At 36.1% G+C, this 22,822-nt stretch overlaps 1 protein-coding gene across 1 annotated transcript in view; it reads right to left on the reverse strand.

The window, feature by feature from the left end:
- Window positions 1-17,822: 17,822 nt before the first annotated feature.
- LOC149409154 (G1/S-specific cyclin-D2-like) overlaps window positions 17,823-22,822 on the reverse strand; it is a 267,827-nt gene continuing 262,827 nt past the window's right edge. Inside the window, exons 4-5 of the mRNA XM_089650087.1 lie at window positions 18,096-18,178; window positions 17,823-18,023 (exon numbers count right to left, since the gene is read on the reverse strand). Coding sequence (XP_089506213.1) covers window positions 17,823-18,023; window positions 18,096-18,178 — 284 coding nt within the window. The remainder of the gene's footprint in view (window positions 18,024-18,095; window positions 18,179-22,822) is intronic.

Consider the following 22,822-nt stretch of genomic DNA (forward strand, 5'->3'; position numbering starts at 1 on the left):
ATCCTGAAGAGTCATTTTGAATAAATGATTTTAATGTGGAAATAATAGTAGCAGCGTTGGACGGTAGATTAGTTTGAGAAGAAATAAGGTCAATTAGAAGCATAATAAGAGTTTGGATAAATGAAGAATTGTCTTGGGAGAGTTTTTCAGAAAGTTTAAGAGAGTTCATTGAGGACGGATTATAATTATTTGCACACCCATTTGTGGCATTTGAAAGAGATGAACCATTGGGATTTAAGAGCAGTGAGTTGTGTTGTTGCTGATCGTATCCAGGAGCCGGTTTAGAGATAGCGTTTTTGTATGTGAATTTAGTTGAACGAGAAGAAGTTGTTGTAGTGGAGGGAAGAGGGTTGGATGAGGAGTTGCTGGATAAAGCCTCAGCAAATGATTTTTTGACAGGCGGGAATAGTTTAGAAGCCTGCAGAAAAGACAAGTTCTGAGAGGCCATAGAAATTTTAATATTTTTTTGGCGAGATTGTTCTGGGCAAGATGTGTTGATAGCTGTATGTGAGCCTGAGCAGTTAAAACATTTAGGTGAGGAGGAAGAAGGACATTGGTCAGCTGCGTGGTTTTCTCCACATTTAAAACATCTGGGTTGAGATCTGCATGCAGCTTTGGTATGACCAAAACGGCAGCAATTGAAACACTGAGTGGTGGGATAAGTATACATTTCAACTGGTAATGAGTTGAAGAATAAATATATATGGGAGGGAAGAGATTGACCTTCAAAGGTGATAACGACAGATTGGGAGGGCTTCCAGGAAATTATACCCTCAGAGGAGTCCTTGTAATTTAGCCTCCTGGCTTTTATGGGATTGCCAATGTGTTGGGGGGTTGAAAGTGAAGACAGAATTTCTTCGATGGACAGATCGGTCGAGATACCTCTGACCAGGCCCATGCGAGTGACATTGAAAGTAGGGATATATGCCTTAAACTTTGAATTAGATGAAATGAAGATATTTTTGATGAAACTGTTGGCAGCTGACCCTGAGAGGAATTCGACGGAGATTCGGAAGCGACCCTCGGCTTTTACACCTCCAGGCTTGATTGAAAGATTCTTGCTATTTGATAGGAATTTGCCAAATTCAAGAGGGTGGATGGTTTTTCCTTGCTCAGTTTTTTGGGCGTATACTATGAATGGGCCACGGGAATGAAGAGAATAAAAGTTTGTTGGAGGAAGTTGAGAAAGTGCTGGTGGGGACTGTGAAGTCGAAGGCGAGTCAAGTTTTATTGGGGAAGAAGGAGTAAATTTCCTTTTTTTGGTAGAAGTCAAAATGACAGAATCACTGTCAGAAATTTCTACATTTTCCCCGTCTGGGGGGTCCGGAGAGGGATCTGGGGGCTTTGTAGGGGGTCCAGGAGGGAAATCTTCCTCTATTATTCACAACAGTAAACAACTACAATAATAGTATGAAAAATGACAGAAGTAAAAAAGTTTATAAATATCTGGAAATCAGCAGCGAAAAGTGACTCCTGGAAGATCAAAAGGGAGAAGAAACCTCAAGGCACAACACACTACACTTTTTTTTGGCCAGAAAACAAAATAGATTGGAAAAAAAAAAATTTTAGATAGAGCAAAACAAAACAACTGATGACAGCCAAATGTTATTGTTGCAATCTAGCATGGCGGTTGAATTATCAAAAATATGTATAAATGTTCAACAAGTTCTTATAATAAATAAATAAATAAATAAATAAGATGACATCGTCACCGGTTGTAACAGCTTGGAACAAGCTCAACAAACGAAAACCGAAGTTATCGAGATGTTCAAACGAGGTCAATTCGAATTGCGGAAGTGGGCTAGTAACAAACCAGAATTACTCGCCGATCTGCCTCCGGAATACTGCCTCAATGACTTGGTATCCATGGATGTTGATAACTCTCACATTCTCAAGGTATTAAAGTGGGAGCCACGACATGATACATTTTCATTCGAAGTCCTGTGCCTCGATTGCGAGTGCACTAAACGCACTATCCTCAGTGAAGTCGCTCGGGTTTTTGACCCTCTCGTTTTTCTATGCCCTTTGACGTTTTTCGCCAAATCCCTAGTACCAAAGTTGTGGGTTCTAAAGGTTGGGTGGGATGACACCCCCCCTGTTAAAATTGTTCGTCAATGGGATCGTTATACTAAACAATTACCGCTCTTGAAGTCGTTAAAAATCCCTCGATGGGTGTCATTCCCTCACATGGAGTCGTGTCAACTTCATGGCTTCTCAGATAGTTCGGAACTTGGATATGGCGCGGTAGTTTACTTGCGAATCATGGATGTTAACGATAAAGTCCAAATATATTTGGTTTGCGCCAAGTCTCGAGTCACCCCCACAAAAAAGATTTCATTGCCTCGCCTTGAACTGTGTGCGGCAGTTCTTCTAGCAGATCTATTAAAATTCGTCAAAGATTTATACTTACCATTGCTTCCGATCTCCAATACCTTTGCGTGGTTGGATTCAACCATCGTGCTCGCCTGGTTACGTTCTCTTTCGTGTCGCTGGAAGACTTTCGTGGCTAACCGTGTCAGTCACATTCAAGATGCCCTCGAAGGGACTTCCTGGCATCACGTGTCATCTGGAGATAATCCAGCGGATGTCGCTTCTCGTGGTCAATCTTCAGCCGATCTGATCGATAACACGTTATGGTGGGCGGGGCCTTCGTGGCTGATCCAGTCATCCGATTCTTGGCCGTTGTTCGATGGCAATTTCGACGAAATTGAACTTCACTCTGAGGAACGAGTTCGATCTTTATTTGTCCAACAGGACGAAAATCTGGTGGACCTATTACTAGTTAAATTTTCTTATCTATAAAGACGGCAAGACAAACTTCCTGTTTAGAAATTGATAAATTAATATCAGTGCTGATGATGGCAAGGTTATCCTGAGTGGATTTTTTTTTCCTAAATCCAAATTGAGATGGAGAGAGAAGCTGTTTACTCTCGACAAAAAATTCTAATCGGTTTTTAATTCATTTTTCATAAAGTTTACTGAGGGTGGATGAAAGAGCGATTGGCCTGTAGTTGGATCCAGAATTTGGTGATTTGTTTGTTTTTAAAATAGGGATGATTATTTGAGAACTCCAGTCATCAGGCATTATACCAGTCTGGAAGATTTTATTTAAGATGCTTAAGAAGTGGTTTAGAACATTATCATTACTATTTTTGATTATGCTGTAAGGTATACCATCTCTGCCTGGAGATGAGTCCTTGACTATTGATAAACAATTTTTTAGCTCAATTAAGGTGAATGGAGAGTCTAGCCAATGATTAGACATAGGAGTATTATAGATGGGCGTTATTTCATCTAAGTTAGGTACAGAAGGGGGGGCAATTTTGTCCAAGAATTCATCAATCCATTTAGAATGAGACGCTCGAGGAGATGGTGAACTGAAGGAGGATCGAAATCTTCGGATCATAGACCAAACTTCCGAAATTGGAGTGTTCGGAGATACTGAACTGCAGAAGTTGTACCACCCGGATCTTTTTTTTGACCTCAATACCCTTTAGCATTGGATTCAGCGTTTTTGTATATAAGATAGTTCTCCATAGTCATATTGTATCGATAGGAAAGAAATTTAGCTTTCCGAATTCTTACTACTTTGGAACATTCCTCATCCCACCAGGGAGTTGGAGGGAGTTTTTTTAAAAGAGATTTAGTTTTAGGGGGAGGATTTGATTTATTTATTGCAGTTATGAGCATTGATTTGAAGTTATTATAGTCATCTTTGACGGAAAATATATCAGTGGCGGGTAAATTTAGTAGGAACTTGTCCATATGAGAGTTAAATTCGTCCCATTTGGTGTGTTTCGTTTTAATCTTTGTCGAAATATGAGACTTGTCCGATTGGAAAGAAGTTTGATAAGTAATGGTGATCGGGAAATGATCACTGGAACAAGGGTCGGGGGACACCACCCACGAGGAGAGAGAAGCCAGACTAGTAAAACATATCGAGAGATCCACTGCACTGGGGTTTGTGCTGGGGCGTGAGATCCTAGTAGGAGATCCGTCATTCAAAAGGAAAAGGTTGGATTGATCTAGGTAATCCATCACACTTCGACCATCTCGGTCGGAGAAAGCAGAACCCCAGACGGGGGAATGGGCATTGAAATCGCCTAATATAAAGAAAGGAGGGCTAAGTTGACTTACAATTTGCAACCAAGTTTGTTTATTGAAGTGAGCTGTTGGGGGAAGATAGACTGAAATAAAGGATGTGTCCTTTATTTTAGCTGCAACCATTTGGAAGTCAGCATTGGGGGGTTTGTTATTATTTATTGGGGAAAATGATATGGATTTTTTAATAAAAAGGGCAGCACCGCCGCCCGTACCTTCCGGGCGATCGTCGCGGAGACAGGAATACCCTCCCACATTAAAGTGGGTGGATGGAGTAAATCAAGTCTCCGAGATAGCAGCCAAAGAAATAAAGTTGGAATTTAATAGGTTAAGGAGATCAGATTTGTTAGAAATAGCACTTCGGCTATTCCACTGAAGTATTTTGACATCTTGAAGAGTCATTTTGAATAAATGATTTTAATGTGGAAATAATAGTAGCAGCGTTGGACGGTAGATTAGTTTGAGAAGAAATAAGGTCAATTAGAAGCATAATAAGAGTTTGGATAAATTAAGAATTGTCTTGGGAGAGTTTTTCAGAAAGTTTTAGAGAGTTCAATGAGGACGGATTATAATTATTTGCACACCCATTTGTGGCATTTGAAAGAGGTGAACCATTGGGATTTAAGAGCAGTGAGTTGTGTTGTTGCTGATCGTATCCAGGAGCCGGTTTAGAGATAGCGTTTTTGTATGTGAATTTAGTTGAACGAGAAGAAGTTGTTGTAGTGGAGGGAAGAGGGTTGGATGAGGAGTTGCTGGATAAAGCCTCAGCAAATGATTTTTTGACAGGCGGGAATAGTTTAGAAGCCTGCAGAAAAGACAAGTTCTGAGAGGCCATAGAAATTTTAATATTTTTTTGGCGAGATTGTTCTGGGCAAGAGGTGTTGATAGCTGTATGTGAGCCTGAAGAGTTAAAACATTTGGGTGAGGAGGAAGAAGGACATTGGTCAGCTGTGTGGTTTTCTCCACATTTAAAACATCTGGATTGAGATCTGTATGCAGCTTTGGTATGACCAAAACGGCAGCAATTGAAACATTGAGTGGTGGGATAAGTATACATTTCAACTGGTAATGAGTTGAAGAATAAATATATATGGGAGGGAAGAGATTGACCTTCAAAGGTGATAACGACAGATTGGGAGGGCTTCCAGGAAATTATACCCTCAGAGGAGTCCTTGTAATTTATCCTCCTGGCTTTTATGGGATTGCCAATGTGTTGGAGGGTTGAAAGTGAAGACAGAATTTCTTCGATGGACAGATCGGTCGAGATACCTCTGACCAGGCCCATGCGAGTAACATTAAAAGTAGTGATATATGCCTTGAACTTTGAATTAGATGAAATGAAGATATTTTTGATGAAACTGTTGGCAGCTGACCCTGAGAGGAATTCGACGGAGATTCGGAAGCGACCCTCGGCTTTTACACCTCCAGGTTTGATTGAAAGATTCTTGCTATTTGATAGGAATTTGCCAAATTCAAGAGGATGGATGGTTTTTTCCTTGCTCAGTTTTTTGGGCGTATACTATGGATGGGCCACGGGAATGAGGAGAATAAAAGTTTGTTGGAGGAAGTTGAGAAAGTGCTGGTGGGGACTTTGAAGTCGAAGGAGAGTCAAGTTTTATTGGGGAAGAAGGAGTAAATTTCTTTTTTGGGTAGAAGTCAAAATGACAGAATCACTCTCAGAAATTTCTCCATTTTCCCCGTCTGGGGGGTCTGGAGAGGGATCTGGGGGCTTTGTAGGGGGTCCAGGAGGGAAATCTTCCTCCATTATTCACAACAGTAAACAACTACAATAATAGTATGGAAAATGACAGAAGTAAAAAAAGTTTATAAATATCTGGAAATCAGCAGCAAAAAGTGACTCCTGGAAGATCAGGAGGGAGAAGAAACCTCAAGGCACAACACACTACACTTTTTTTTGCCAGAAAACAAAAAAGAATGGTAAAAAATTAATTTTAGATAGAGCAAAACAAAACAACTGATGACAGCCAAATGTTATTGTTGCAATCAATCATTATTTTAAATTTATAAAAAACTACACTCGGCCTTAATTCTTCTCCTTCACACGGTGTGATGTATGGTAATTAGTTGAATATTTAAGCGTTAGATGGCACTAGTCATAAAGCTTACTCCAGAGTCCAAAAGATGTCACTAGAGTGTAGTAATTACCTGTGGGATGTTATTGACAGGCAGGCAACAAGCTTCTCGAACCAGAGAATTACCAACCCTCGGGTAATGAACAGTGTAGCTAAATCCAGAACAATTATTTGTAATGTAAATAAACACAATTATAAGTAGAACCTTTTACTTTTTAACAAAGAGTTCCCAACCTTTAAATCTGCAAAGTAAAACAGATATAACAAACATTTAAATTGAAAAATGCCTAATCTGCCAAGAACATGCACCGAAATATATTTATTGTAAATTCCTGTTACCTCAGATAATGTTAAGTGAGGTTATACAATTAAATTATGTAGAAAATTAATTTCGGTACTTATTTTGTTTTTTGTTTGTTTGTGTGAAGGTGTAAAAAATATTTCAAGAGACACAGATGCAGTAGATTTACTGAAATCGAACTGAAACATTGGAGTTGGTCGAGGCAATAAAAATATTAAGAATTTGGTTTTCCTTTTTATTCATAAATACATTTATTCATAAATTACTTGTACATTTTATGGATGAAATCAACACAAGGTTAACTCGATAATATAATATGACAATATTAAAATGTTTACAAAATATGGCAATCAAAGTATGGTTCCTGAAGAAGTAGATATAACATGATACACAGGGAATAGAAAAGGCACATTTATCATGTTAGAGTTTTAAGGCACACAGCAATCTAAATTAACATTTTGAAAAACATAAGACTCTTCGTCTAGAAGTGTATTGTTAACTTAATATTTTTGCCTATTTTTTACATAAATATCCGTGTAAACTTTGATTTTTTGAGTTATTTAAGTGGCGTCTTGAAAGATTCAATTTAAATTGTATTACTATTACATAAATAAAAAAAGGAAAAAAAATGTTCATTGGCTTCGCAACAATGCTGATAAAATTGAAATGAAAAAAAAACTTATGCAAGAAGAAAACAAAATACATCAAAAGTAAGTGAAGTATTTAGAAGTGAAATTTGATGCCAAATTTTTCAAAATCTATACAAATATAAATGTAAATGTTCATTTGTTCAAAATCTTAAGTCTCCGAAAGTACTTCACAGATTGCTTTAAAATTTTGACACACGGTTGCATTCGAATACTAACTAACTAACTAACTAACCATCACGCCGTTTCCCCGCAGGGGTAGGCAGAGAGGACGGACCGCCAAACAACTCGGTCTTGGCACACACTCCTTGCCTCATTCACATTCATACATCGTCTCATTTTTATTTATTTATTTATTTGTTAAGACATACACAGTACAATAAGATACAGTTAGAATTTTTTTAGTTATTACATAGTTGTAGTACCTATTACGTATGTCCATAAAATGTCATTACGTAATTTCGCCTGAGATTTTTATAAAAGGAAGGAAGTGTGTGGATAGATAATAATAAATGAATTGAAAATAAGAATTATAATAAGCTCACGAATTGTAATTGACTGTTAATACATAGGAGTTTTGAAAAATGATGTGAAAATATTTTTGAAATTTGTCATGCTAAGAAATTTAATAAGTTAGTTTTGTATATTAGAAAGGAATCATGAAAGATGTCTAAATGTAGTAATTTTTCGTAATGGGTGTATGTTGTGATTGCGCGAGTAATTACTGAGTTGTTTGCTGCATTGGTATTGTTGGCTTCAATATGAAATAGTGTAGTGTGCCTGGTACGCCTCGTTGGAACATTTAAACCAATGACGGATAGTAATTCGGGACTATCTATTTTATTATTTAGCAGATTATGTAGAAACAACAGGTCTGACAATGTGCGTCTTTTTTGTAAAGTTAACATATTATTTGTAGTATTGTTGTATTTCTTGAGTAAATGTTTCGAAAATTTATTCTGTATACTTTCTACTAAATCTATGTATACCTTATATTGAGGATTCCATATTGTGGAAGCATACTCCAGTGGACTTCTGACTAATGAACAAAACAAAATTTTCAGAGTCTTAGCACTTTTGAAAACTTTGCATATTCTTAATAAGAAACCTAGCATTCTGTAGGATTTAGAAATAATGTGTTCAATGTGCTTGTCAAAAATTAATTTGCTATCTAAGTAAACACCTAGATCTTTACACGTAGACATAGGTTGTAAAGGTTTGTTATTCAAGTTGTATGGATAGATGATTTTGTTTTTATTTCTAGTAAATGTAATCGAGTGACACTTAGATATGTTTAAGGACAATAAATTTGATTCACAATATACGCACAAATTATCAAGATCGCTTTGCAATTCCATACAATCGGATAAACACTGTATAGCTTTATAAATTTTCATGTCATCCGCGTATAAAACAAAGTAACTATTTTTAAAGCATACGGAAATGTCATTTATATAAATATTAAATAAGAGTGGTCCAAGATGCGACCCCTGGGGCACACCTGAGATGATTTCCGTTAAGCAAGATGCAAAACCATTGACAACCGTGATTTGGTGCCGATTATTGACGTATGATGCGATCCATCTATAGAGGTCACCGTGAATTCCTAGACCTAATAACTTTTGTAAAAGAATATAATGATTAACACGGTCAAATGCTTTAGAATAATCCGTATAAATGGCATCTACCTGGCATCGCATATCCATTTGAGCATGAAGAAAATTTGTAAAAAATGCAAGATTTGAAGTTGTTGAGCGATTTTTCATGAAGCCGTGTTGATTATTTAAGAGTGAGGGTGAGATAGTAGAATATAATTGATCGTAAACAATTTTTTCCAATACTTTACTTAGTATCGGTAATTTGGATATAGGTCGATAGTTCGAGACATCATTTTTACTGCCATTTTTATATATTGGGGTAATCAGGGCTGTTTTCCATTTGTCGGGAAATGTTCCTTCGGATAGCGATAGTTTGAAAATAACAAAAATGGGGGGTGTCAATTGTTTACTACAATAATTTATGAAGATCCCTGGAAGTTGATCATCCCCTGGTCCCTTTTTGATATCAATGGACTTAAGGTATTTGAATGTGATGTCTTCATTGATCTCGATTGAGTTGATTATGCTATTTGAATTAGAGCAAAGACAGGCATTGCTTGTATGTGCAGGTTGAGCATTCGAAAATACAGATCCAAAATACTCAGAAAATAAGTTGGCTACTCCTCTACTGTCATTAGCAGTTTTTTCACCGTAAATCATATGATCAGGGATGGCAGGAGATTTTCTTTGAGAATTGACGTAGGACCAAATTTTTTTAACATTGTGCTGTATACCGGATTCTATTGTAGAAATGTAGGTTTTGTAAGCTGCTGAAGCGACTGTTTTTTGCCTTTTGCGATTTCTGGAAGTGACATCACTCCAAAAACGTGCATCAAATTACTGGGTGTCAATCTGGATGCTAATTTTTCCCTTAAAACTCAGGTGAACAGAACTGTAAGCACGGGGTTCTTTCAATTAAGGCAAATTAAAGCAGTGCGGAGAAACCTGCCAACAGAGGCGACTAAATTGCTAGTCAATTCCTATGTTGTTTCACGTCTAGATTATTGCAACGGAATATATGCAAGTCTCCCTAAATGTCAAATCAACAAATTACAATCCGTTTTCAACGCCGCGGCAAGGCTTATCACCGGAGTATCTAAATACTCCCACATTTCAGAGCATCTCAAAAATCTGCACTGGCTCAAATGTCCTGAAAGAATCCAGTTCAAGGTATGCTGGATGGTATTTAAGGCACTTAACGGAATGGCTCCGGCTTATTTATCAGAATTGTGTATTCCAGAAGATTCCAACTCCCGACAGTCAACCCTTAGGTCAGCAACGTCATCAGCTATCGGAAGGTTGAAGGAACCAAAGCGCACACCAGATACTAAGTTCGGTGAGCGTGCTTTTGCCGTGTCAGGACCTAAAGCCTGGAATGGACTGCCACATGATTTGAGAATGATCGCAGACTCGACAGAATTTAGGTCTAAACTTAAAACGCACCTTTTCAGACAGTCGTATCCATAATTTCAGAAACCTCCACTTTCACAGTTGACGGCAATTTAAATTTAAATTAACAAAATGTAAAAAATACTAAAAATAAAATAAAATAAATAAAAATAATAATTAAAAATAAATAAATAAAAATGATAACAACTAACAATTTGTAGGCTTTTAAGACAGTTAAAATACATTTAAATTAAAATAAAAACTATAGCAGACTTAAGATCATGCGACGACCAGTGTTTTTTTGATGTATTTTCCTCTGCGTGCAGTTCTATCTTTTATAAGCATAAACTTTTTAATATAAGTGTGTTTGTTGGAAGTGACTTGCCAGGTAAGTATGTTTTGGTATCATTTCTAAATAACAAATGTAGATCCTAGGAAATAAATTGTACAGCGCCCTTGAGGTGATTTTTCACAAAAACGGCGCTCTACAAATTATCCAATTATTATTATTATTATTATTATTAATGAAAATGAGAGATAATCAAGGGGGTTCCGATGGCGCTTCCATTTTCTAAAGAATTTTAATTTTTCGTTTGTTATTTTTATTAAGGCTGCCGTGTACCATAGTGGGTATTTTCCAGATTTCACAACTTTCTTAGGAATAAACGCTTCGATAATCTGTTTAATTATAACATAAAACGAATTTAACGCTGTATTTACATCTGGTGCATTTATAACGGTTGACCAGTCGGTTTCTTTCAGTCTCTCATTGATCTCTGCATAATCTGCTTTATGGAATAATTTTATTGTTCGAGGAGTTGAGAGAGTTGCAGTAGTGGATGGAAATTCTAGTTCTACAATCAATGATTTATGATGAGCATCTTCTTTAACTAATGGGTGGTCGGCAAGCGACACATTAACTGAAGTGTTACAAAAGACGAGGTCCAAAATTCGACCGTATTTGTTAGGTAAATGGTTAAATTGGGTTAAATTTGCAAAAGATAAGCAGTTAAGTAACGCGAGTGCGCATTGATCTCTATTACTTGGCATTTGTTGATTATTCCATTCGATATTGGGCATGTTATAGTCGCCAATGATTAAAAACTTGTCATTGGGAAAACGGATTGTTAAGTCAGAAATAGTATTGGTATGACTAGTAAATAATGCTAATCTTTCTGATGATGTTAATTTTGGACCGACGCTAGGTAAATACACGCAGCACATATGAATATTATAACAATGACGATTCGATTTTGATGTATTGACAGTTATCCAGATATCCTCAGCGTCTGATTTCCAAGAGCGAGGGGTAACAAAAAATTCTTTTTTAATTCCTATGAGTACGCCTCCGCCAGTTGATTTGCTAGTGCGGTGTATATCCCTATCATTTCTGTAAACAGAATAGCGATTATCGAATAATTCCTCATCTCGGATACTATCAACCAACCAACTTTCGGTAATGAAGATCAAGTCATAATTATTGAGCAGTATATTTTGATGAAATTCCGGTGTTTTCGAGCGCAAACCTCTTGAATTTTGATAAAAAATTATTAATGAATCATGCATTGAGAATTTTCGGTAATTACATTATTATGTTCGGTTTCTGTAGAATATATTTTAAGAATATTATATTCTAGAGTTATGTTATTAGTCATGAGTCCACTGGGCTTAGCAAAGCACAACATACTATTATTATCAATTAAAGTGAGTGAGTATATTATAGAATGTAGTAGAGAGCAGTTAGTGTAATTATTAGCATGTGGGGTTAATGTAAAAAGGGTGATGTTGAAAAAATTATGAAAAAAAATACGAAAAAAATAGTAGTTATGAGAGGATAGGTGGTTTAACATTGCAATGGTAGTTAGATAAGGTTTTTTAGCTGTAATTCGCATGAGACGTGTATGGGTGGTGATGTTTCGTTTTTCCGTAGGTAGATTTTTGCACTTCTTATCCATAAAAACTGATAGTTGTTTTCGTTTTTAAAGGCTTTAGCGCACCTCAATGTAGATTTATTCTTCCGCGTGAGATGGTCGTTGACGAAGATCCTCTGGTCAGCTCCAACCATCCCGATGGCCTTGGTAGTGATTCCTTTTCTTTTCTTGATGGCTGCGACAAATTCGTCCTTCTTCTTGCGGGAGGTGAATTTGGCGATTATGTTACCCGGACGTCCATCTGTCGTGGCTTGTGTACGATGGCGCTTACTGATTCTGCTAACGTATTCAATGTCGCTTTGATGGAGAGGGCATCCAATGACTGTCGCGATATTCGACATCATGGTAGGTAGATTCTCGTTGGTGGTCTCAGGCATTCCATGTATTTCTATATTGTTGGATAGAAGTTCCTGGTCCCTTTCGTCGTTTCCCCTCTCTAACATGTAAACTGTTTGTTTTAATTCTGAGACCTCCATTTCTAGCTTATCAATTTTAGCTAATTTTTCGTTTATAGATTTCATATTACTTGAAAAATCTTCCATTACATTATTATTATAAATGATGACTTTTTCGAATTCCGCCATTTTACTGCTCATTTTTTCTATTTGTAGTGCCATTTTTCTGATCTCAACAGTTAGGAGTACGTTGCTTTGATCTGAGGAGCAGGATTGGGTATCTAAATTGTCCAGGGTTAGGATACAATTATTGCACTTCCACGCATCCTTTTTACCTTGCGACATGCGTTTAAAAACACTTGCCGAAATATCAGCGCATTCGAAATGGATAGTGCATTTGCAGGTTGAACACTTTATACACTCAGCCAGTTTCAGCTGCTTAACGCAATATTTGCATGTTGTATCCATCTTATGTTTGGCTTGCGGCTGCAATAGATTACAATACTGTGGGTAGCTTGAAGATTTTTGAAGAATAACTAAAACTCTAGATTTAGCACTTTTTACACTCCAGACAAACACTCACTTTCGTATTTTAATGCACTTCTATGAATATTATCAGCTGGTATTAAAATTTTAGGATAAGGGTCGATGTTTTTAGAAGAAAATATAAGATTAATAGGGAGCGAAATGACAAACGTCAGACTTGTGATGATTTTTGTTGTTGAATATACATACTCTTCTATTGTTCTGACTCTTGACATGGCCCGACTCAAGTATCTGATTCACTTGGTCGTGCCATGTCTTCCTCGGGCGCCCCCGACTTCTGCTACCATTCACAATTGCATCGTATATTCTCCTTACACTCCTTTCTTCGCTCATTCGCTCTACATGCCCAAACCATCTAAGCGTCCCTTTCTTGATCTTACTCATTACGCTTACATCAGCCTTGCACTCTTTGCGGATATCCACATTCCTCACACGATCATACATGGTTTTACCACACATACGCCTCAGGGATCTCATTTCAACAGCATTCAATCTACTTTCATCCTTTCTTTGCCAGTTCCATGCCTCACTTCCATACATCAGGGTAGGTACCAGCACTCCATTGTGGACTGCTAACTTCGCTTCTTTGGACAATTTTTTGTTAGCGCCAACTGCGTTCAGTCCTCCATTAATGGAGTTACCTGCATTTACTCTTCTTTCAATATCTCTGTCAGCCTTCCCATCACTCGTAAACATGCTTCCTAAATACACAAATTCATCCACCTGCTCCAAGTATTCCTCATTCACAGCTATATTACACACTGTTTTCGTACTTTCTCTTTCAAACACCATTACTTTAGACTTACTTACATTCATCATTAACTCATTCTTCACGCATATTTCGTTCATCCTAGACACGAGAGACTGCAGATCATTCATACTATTTGCAATCAGCACCGCATCATCAGCATACAACAGGCAACATACTTTCAGATTACTCAAATTCGCGCCCAATCCCACATCTTTCAATTCTTGCATACAATTATCCATGTATAGATTGAATAACCACGGTGACATTACGCAGCCTTGTTTAACACCTTTTGTGATATCAAACCACCCCGTAAAACCACCGTTCACCCTAACACATGCAACGCTTCCCTCATATAGAGACGCAATTGCCTGAGTCAGATTCGCATTCACTCCATACTTGGACAACACCTTCCATAGCTTTTTCCTGTCGACTCATATGTTTTTATATACCTTGATGTCACTTGTGAGAGGTAAAAACATGCTTTTTTTTAAAAAAAAACAGCGTAATCTGTTAGACAAAAATGCTTTTCAAAAAAAAAAAAAAACAGTGCCACATTTTAAATTAAATTTTCTAAAACACACCACTCAGGTGAAGGCACCTAAGGTTTTAATATAACACAACCTTCACATAATTATTCTTCATCGAGAATTATTATTATTAATTACATAAAACTAATTGTGCACCCTCGTTTGAAAATATCTAGAGATTAATACAAAAGAAATGTGTTTGGTGGTAATTCCAACCTTTACACTTATTGTAAAAAACATTATTTAAGTACAAACATTTATGTTACATTTAGTACATTGGTACAAACAGAGTATCAGCAACACTTTCTTGAGGTGCGTGAGATCATAATACATAAAACTTATTTAACCGTAAAAGTTTCTACATTGATAGAACTAGGCACAACCGATTCGTAAAATTACCAAATCTTACAATAATCGTATATTAAATATCAATCAAAGAAATGAAATGATATTGTTTAACGCTGATATTAAAAAACGAATGCAAAAGGATTGTACAATAAGTACAACCCAAAAAAATAATACATAATTAGTGTGTGTGCTTTTTTTAAAATACTAATGTAATGAGTAAAAAATTAAATTTTTATTTGTTTCCCTTTGGCGTTTCAAAGGAGAGGTTTAATTTGAAACCGTGTAAAAGTACTAAAAAAATAGCCGTTTTTCAAGTATTTAGAAGCATATCGATCGATATGTTAGTAAATATCTTTTTATGTACAATGTACAGAAATATATACATATTCAAACATAACATCTTTGGAGCAACATTTTGATAAACACGAATTTGAAAAAATTTAGCAGAAAAAAAAGAGGTTTTAAATGTTTTTTCTTTGTTAAAGAATTATAAAATTATATAAACAATTTGCAATATTGTCGTATAGATAAAATTCAAAGCGGTTCAATGAAAATTTTACTCCAAAGATCACATACCTTAGCAAAATGTAAAACATTTTCCTAAGCCTTCATGAAAACTTTTACTAAATATATTTTATTATATTATTTTATTTCACTTTACAAATTGATTACAATAAATAATATAACCTTCAAATACTTTACATTCTGAGATCGCGTTTTTAGGTAAGTACCTACATCATGTAAGGATTTAAAAAGAAACACAAAAGAATTGTGATAAAAAAAAATGGATTAGTTATCCTGAATTTTCGTTGAAATAAAAAATAAATCTGTGAACTTACTAGAGTAAGATTGATTCACAACAAAAGGCTTCCCATTATAGAAATAAAAATTAATTTAACTGAAATAAACTAAAAAATAAAATACAAATTTAGGCCTACTTAACATTACGTATTTTCTACAAATTGAAACTAATATGCTGTCGAAATATCAGACACTTCCTAATCCCTAAAAAAAACCAACAGTTTGCAATATTTCTCCTCAAATTCACAACTATTCTAGTATGTAGCACATACACATTGTCACACAATGCTGAGAATTCAAGTTAGTGCAAAGTTTAACTGAGAAATTACTGACAGCGTGTTGGAATTAACAAAACATAATCTTAAACTCCGATAACAACTGATAACTGACAACAGCAATAAATTATTTTAGAAAAATCGGTGAGAAATATACGGGTGCAACTCGCCAATGCACATTTTACTTTCTACATACAAACCGTTTTAGTTTCAATTCGGAAAGGTGGCCACAGAATACCGGTAATCAAAATGTTTCCAGGTTTTCCCGGCAGTTTTAATATTTTATCCTGATATTTTAATATTTATTCTAGTACTGCAGATTTTATTTAACACATTATTTATGGATACTATGACTATTGACATCATTTTAGAGATGTAATATGACACAATGTACATATATGTCTTATATTCAGATGCGATATGACACAGCAGTTAGGAAAGTCACAAAAGTACTGCAGTGGTAGATAGCCTGTCACAACACTAACACTCGTAGCACAATCAGATGATTGACAGTTAAAAAATTACTACTGATTTCCATTGACTTCAGAAAACACAACATTTTGTTCCTCTTTTAAAAAATACAGCATGTGTTGTATCACAAACCTCTGTTTGCCGCAAGTGTCGGTCAATGTTTCAAAATCATTTCACTGTCCCTAAGTAGAAAAAAAGGAAAAAGTCATAGCCCAAGAAATGAATAGAATAAGGCTAAACAAAATATTTTCTGAAAAAAAGTAACTATTTTAGAAAATGCAAAAATAAGTAGGTATGCTATTTGTGTTAATGGTGTTCTAATAAACAGATTCTTATTGTTTGTAATGGGGTTAAATCGTATCTATTATCGATTTTAATAAGATGGTCTAGATTCGTGGCCACCCTGATTAATAACTTTAAAAACTAGTTTTTCTATTTTGTTACATTAAAATTGACTACCAGAAGTTATTGTGTCAAATATTTCAAGTAATGGTTAATCTAGTTATGACGCATAGCATTATTAAATATATAACTTTGGTTGAAAGCAGGGTGGGTTAAGTTACTAACGTAATACGGTAATATCTATAACATACACGTTGGTAATAATAATAAGTAATAATGGTCTTAACGGTATAAAAATACTGTACAGCAGTGGATACTTAACAAGAACCTAAAAAGGATAAGTATATCCTGAGGATCCATTAAGGAGCTAAAACTGAGATGTATAATATCTACAGAAAAAGCCTACATCAAAGCTTTGGTAAATCTAGTACCTAAGTCTAGATGTAGGCTGGAGGGGAGTTCTACAAAAAATACTACTTACAATAGGCACTTCATTGCCGATAAGTTTTTTTAAAGTAGGAACCATCAAACAGAATGGCAAGTAGCTGAAAAATAGCTTTTGGATTATTCATTGAAGTCACCATTGAAGTGACAGTACATAAAACAAAGTAATTTCAATGAGACTAATATAGGTGAATTTGAGTCTTGTTTCGTTGGGCAAATATGAGATCAATTATATTGTCTTCTCTTCTACAGAAGAGCTTGTGGGTATACTTAGGTTAGGATTTTTCAAGCTCTCTCAAATTTGATAATCACCTAATTGACAATTAGCGCCATTTTTAATTTTTGAGATTTGAACGGTCCCTGTCAAACGCCGATAGGGTATTTTCACTGTTTTCTTTTAATTCTTGAAAAAAGTTATGGTAATGATGAAGTTTATATTTTATTTTTATTTTGACAAATAATTAAGTGTGCCATTTAGATTTGCCGCCAACACGACATTGTCGTGAATATGGCGTTGTTGACATCATGCCGGCCAACGTTGGTGACAACAGTCTTACCAGCCAGTGGAGTTTTCTACATCATAATGATGTTTGTAGCAAGTTAAACCGTTTAGGAATGTGACCATGAGTAAAAATGTTAAAATTATACATTTTTAGTATGATGATCAAAACCATTTAAATCTTCAACGTATTTTAGTTTGTGAAAATACCTTATTCTCGGCACATTTTAGCTTTTCATCAAATTGTTGCCAGTTTGATCACAATTTTATCAAAAGCTGAAATGAGCAAAGAATCGACGTTTAACGGCGCTTATCAGATATGATTTTTGAAACATCACAACCTTAGGATAGTCTAGTAGTCCATCATAAGGAGTAGGTTTTGTCGGCTAGTTTAGAAGAGCACGTCTTGCACATCGGTTGGCGTGCCCGGCGGGTCGGCAGCCCCGCTTGATAGGTACTCTGGGGGGGCGCGGTCTCACTGGCCACGAGGCGCTCCACGTGCTGTACGGCGCGCTCGGCTGCCATCGGGCAAGAGCCGCTGAGCGCGCATACTGCGGCCAGACCGTCCACCGTCAGCGAGTTGCCGGCAGAGCTTGAAGAGCCAGAAGGGGCGCTGGTCGTGGTGGGCGGCGTGATGACCCTAGCTCCCAATCCTCGGGCGGCGGCGATCAGGCAAGCAGTTGCGATCAAAGATGGCCGCACGTGTAAGAAGTCCGTATCTGAAACAATGACAAATAATGCTCATAAGTTTATGATGTAAATTATAAAAATGGCAGGAATCGTGTAACCCTCCACACATCATCCCCAATTTACATTGAAGAGATAAATCTATAAAATTACAAATGTTATGGGTGCTATTTTTTTTATCTTACTTCTGGTGAAATCGATTAAACCGATTGGAGTAAAATGTAATTTTGCTTTCCGATGACAATTTTTTTAGAATTTTTTTTATTTTTTTTTATTTATATTTGCCATTTCACTCGTCGCCACTGGGCGCAACCTAGGGCATCACGTGACTCGCACTTCGTCTCGTTCCGGCAGCACCATAGACTAAATACAACTATTTATTGTTTTTGTGTTTAATTCGTAGAACTCCATTTAATTTTTTTATAAATTTAATTTAGATTAAATTTGATAATATTATTATTAAGTTCTGCAAGTGTTTTAGTTTTTTATTATTGTGACAGCTGTTTCGGCTTACAAGGCCATTTTCAAACTGCCAAACATATTTATTCAACTGCAAGCGGCTTCCGACGTGTAGACTGAAAAGCTTTGCCTGTTATTCCGGTAATTATTTGGTTTGATTTTCGTGTGAAAACTTAAGCAAGTTTATTATGTATTGATTGGTTTTAATTTTTAAGTTTTTTTTTAAACAGGTTTTAATTGATAATGTCGTTGTTTATTGGACATTTGCTGTCCACCATGGCCACAGGTCCTGCGAAAGGAGATACCGTCATTGTTTCTTCTCGAACAGGACTGGTTCTGGATCCTGCTGAAACTTCTTCTGTAATCGACAAGCCGGTTGTTCCTCTACCAGAATTGCAACAACCGATGTGCGTGAATGCCGTAAATAACACGTAAAATTCTATTTAACGGGCGTAAATAAATAAATAAGTATGTATTGTAATCATGTTACCTCCACCCCCTCCCCCCTTACCCCTCTCCCATACGATCCCTGAAGCTCTGTCCTCATCATTGCTGCTTATTCATTTGCGAACCGGAACGCGAGCCGAACTACGAATTATGGGAAAGGAACGAAGCAATCTTATATTTCTTAATAAGTCGTGGTTCAGCTCACTTGTGAACACGCAACATTATATGATTTATCTCTCTCTTTATGTTAATCTTACATTATGTTTAATGAAAAGTCGTTTAGTACTTAGGTTAGTTTTCAATAATGCTATCTTGAAGAAGGTTGATAGACTATTTGACACAATGTCTCAATTCTAACAAAGTGGTTGAAGACAAAATAACTTTTAATTGAATGATAGTGGTATAATTATTTAATGCTACATAGTGTTGTTCTAGTCTCTATAATTTTTATGTTACTGTTAAACGTTTTACTAATATTATTTTATATTCATCAGCTTTAATTATTTTGTATAATTTTCGATAGCTTACTAGATATATTCTGTATTAAAATGCATGTAAAAGCCCGACTGGGAATAAAACCAAAGAAAATAAAATGATGTCAAGTCACAAAGTGATTGCTTTCTTCAATATTTATATACCATTCTATATAAAAACTATGGTAAATTAAAAAAAAAAACCTATGCACAGTAATAAAAATAAAAACGTTTTTGGTTCTATAGGACCTGTATAAAATTCAAAAACACAAATAAAATAAATTAAAATCATTTTGTGTTTTTTATCAATTCTTTTCCTGATTCAGCCCTTATTCAGCACATAAAATTTGCTGTAAGTGTTAGTTTCTTTTTGGTTTTATGTCCATATTACAACACCTCTGACAACAAATTCTCCGTGGTTTCGCTTACGAGTTTGAACGGTTGTACAAAGAGTTTAAACAGAGTTGGGTTGTTAAGTTCATCTCCATATTTGTGACGTACGCGCTATGTGGGGTCATTTTTAAAATGGATTTAATATAGACAGGGCCAATCTAGTATAATACATCAATGGGCAGCACCATACATACGAGAACGTGTATCACGTGATTGGTGGCGACGTGTAGCAGTGTTATCAGTGGCGACGTGTGGTAGACAAAAATATATTTATTTTTTAATCGAAAAAAATATATCATCGGAAAGCAAAATGACGACTAATTAAATTTTTATACTCCAAATATTCTCAGCAATCGCTGGTTTAAGTCTTTCGGGTACCTGTTGATACACCCTGACACTTCTACTGATTTTCTGTCCAGTGCCGAAGTGATTAATCGATGTTCCTTCTTGCAATATTTTTTTTTGCATTACACTACTAGTGGATCCCGCTATGTTTTGCTATTGTTAAAGCCTTTTTCGGGCGTCTCCGACTTCTTCCACCATTCACTACTGTATCCCATAATGTTACTGTTAAAAAACTACATTTCATCGACTTTAATTGGACTCCGTATCTCATTCCGGTGCAAAGATATTGCGTTAAGTATTCCTCAACGCCCCCGACTTTTTATAAAATTCAAACCATTCTCTTAACACTCCTGTCACTAATAAGAATAAACTTTGAAAATTTCAGCAATATCGGTCGACTACTTTGTAGATTATTTTGCGAGAACCAACATTAAGCTGGCTGAATAAAGGCCAGAGATATAACTCCAAAATTTTTAAAAAGAAAAATGCCAAACTGTCAACAACGAAAAAAGAAAAAACCCAGTCGGAAGCGAAAACGATACCAAAAACCAAAAAATAATTAGGGTAGGTATGCAAGAACATCGATGTTTACGTTTTGTAAAAGATGCATGCGCCATGCGCATAATAATATCTAGGTTATCTCGGGTGGCATTCCTGATGATCCTGAGGTGCACGTGCGCGAAACTCGACGGACACGAACTGAACACCCGTTCACGGTTGACGTTGGCTTCATGAGAACGGGCCGATTTTACGACTCGTTCTTGTGTAAGTCGGCTCGTATATGGAACGAGCTACCGGCATCTGTTTTTCCTCCCTCCTATAATCCGAGCCTCTTCAAGGCCCGCATTAACAAATCCCTTCCTACAGCCCCTACCTTACTCGGCCTCACAACGCCGCCCAACCGGGTGGTGACATAGTTCCCCTGTCTGTGCACTGCACAGGCAGGGACACTCTTGTGAGGTGTCACAAAAAATAAAAATAATAATCGGTAAACTACCTAGTACACTACGAACGTTGTGGCTTACAGACAAAGATAGGCGGAACACAACACAGCCAATACTCTGCTATTTATCACTTTGGCTGGAAGAAATCGTAATTAATTCACGTGCATTTTTTTCATTTTCTCTTTATTGCAGAGAAAAAGAATACTTGAACAGTAATTAAAGTGTGGTGATATAATTGTATTGTATATTATCTGGCATGTTTCTTTATTTACTTTGTTTCTGATTCTACCAAGAAATGATATTATGATATATGGAAGCAAGAAACTGCGAAGGCAGCTGCAGGGAGCCAAGGAACAATGGATCTTGTAGACTGGAAAATGTTAAGGTGACACAATACCCTGATAACGGGGATTTGCCCCGACGCTCACATTTTAATTATTTGTGATGTACGTATTACTAAAATTTTAAATGTTTCTCGAGGGATTCCCAGGGATTCAATTTATTTATATATAAGATTAATAAAAATAGGACCTTACTATTAAATATCTTATGTAAAACGGTTTGCCAATTTTATAAAACGTTTTTCAACTATAAGATGAGCGGGAAGCACTAGATTTTATTTTTGTAAACGATGAATTAGTAACTTCCCGAGGAATCTCTCTAGAAAAAAATTGTGATTTTATTAATGTATTCATAAGAATTAATTAAAATATAACACTCGGAAACATCAAACTTCTGTCCCGATAAAGTAAACTCGCCGTACGTTACTCCAACACTTGATTGAATCGGCGTATTGAGATCGAGTGTATTGTTATTCGGTGTTATTTGAATAGAATAAATAAAAATAAAAAGAAATAAAAAATAAAAAAAAAGAAGGCACAGAGGAAACCGTTACAGATTCACGGTCACTGATGAATGCATTATAATTGAGCGTAATACACGTCAATTACACTCAAAGAGACCTCCCCAGGAAAGTGACTACTTCTTTCAAGCCGTTTTTCTGTTGCGAAGCGGGAGTACCTCAAGGAACAGACTCGAGTCCAGTCATCAAATAAAACGATAAAATTGTAATGATAAATCTAAAAACGCAAATGATAATTTCTTATGATATTTTCAATCAATGGAGTGACATTGCAAGTAGTAACTTGCTGCCAGACCACAAATGTGAATTATATAAAATCGAGTTTTCAAAACGGGCAGAGGCTTGTAAAACAGGTAAGCTTCAGCAGGAGGGCTGGTCCGGAGCTTTATGGGGAATAGACACGTCAGAATCGAGACGTAATAACACGCCCGCCGATTATAATAACAATAATAATAAATAATAACACACGAACCAACAGCTGAAGCGAGTTGAATGAATCCGCGACTATAATTTGAATACTACGGCGGGCAATATGGCGCGCGCCGAGATAGCGGAATAATAATGACTTTGATATTGTTTCGTCAATGGTGAAAGGACAAAGGGCGGCCACCACTGCTCTAAAACATTTCCAATATTTTTTTATCGCAATAAAATATTAACATTAACAACTCCATAAAATATTGCTAGGAATCTATTATTAAAGACAAATGCATAATGATAAAACTTTAATAGTTATTTATAAAGTTGTTTAAA

Source organism: Hesperophylax consimilis, unplaced genomic scaffold (assembly GCF_061612785.1).
Source record: "Hesperophylax consimilis isolate HC1 unplaced genomic scaffold, BYU_Hcon_1.0 scaffold_34, whole genome shotgun sequence".
NCBI lineage: Eukaryota > Metazoa > Arthropoda > Insecta > Trichoptera > Limnephilidae > Hesperophylax > Hesperophylax consimilis.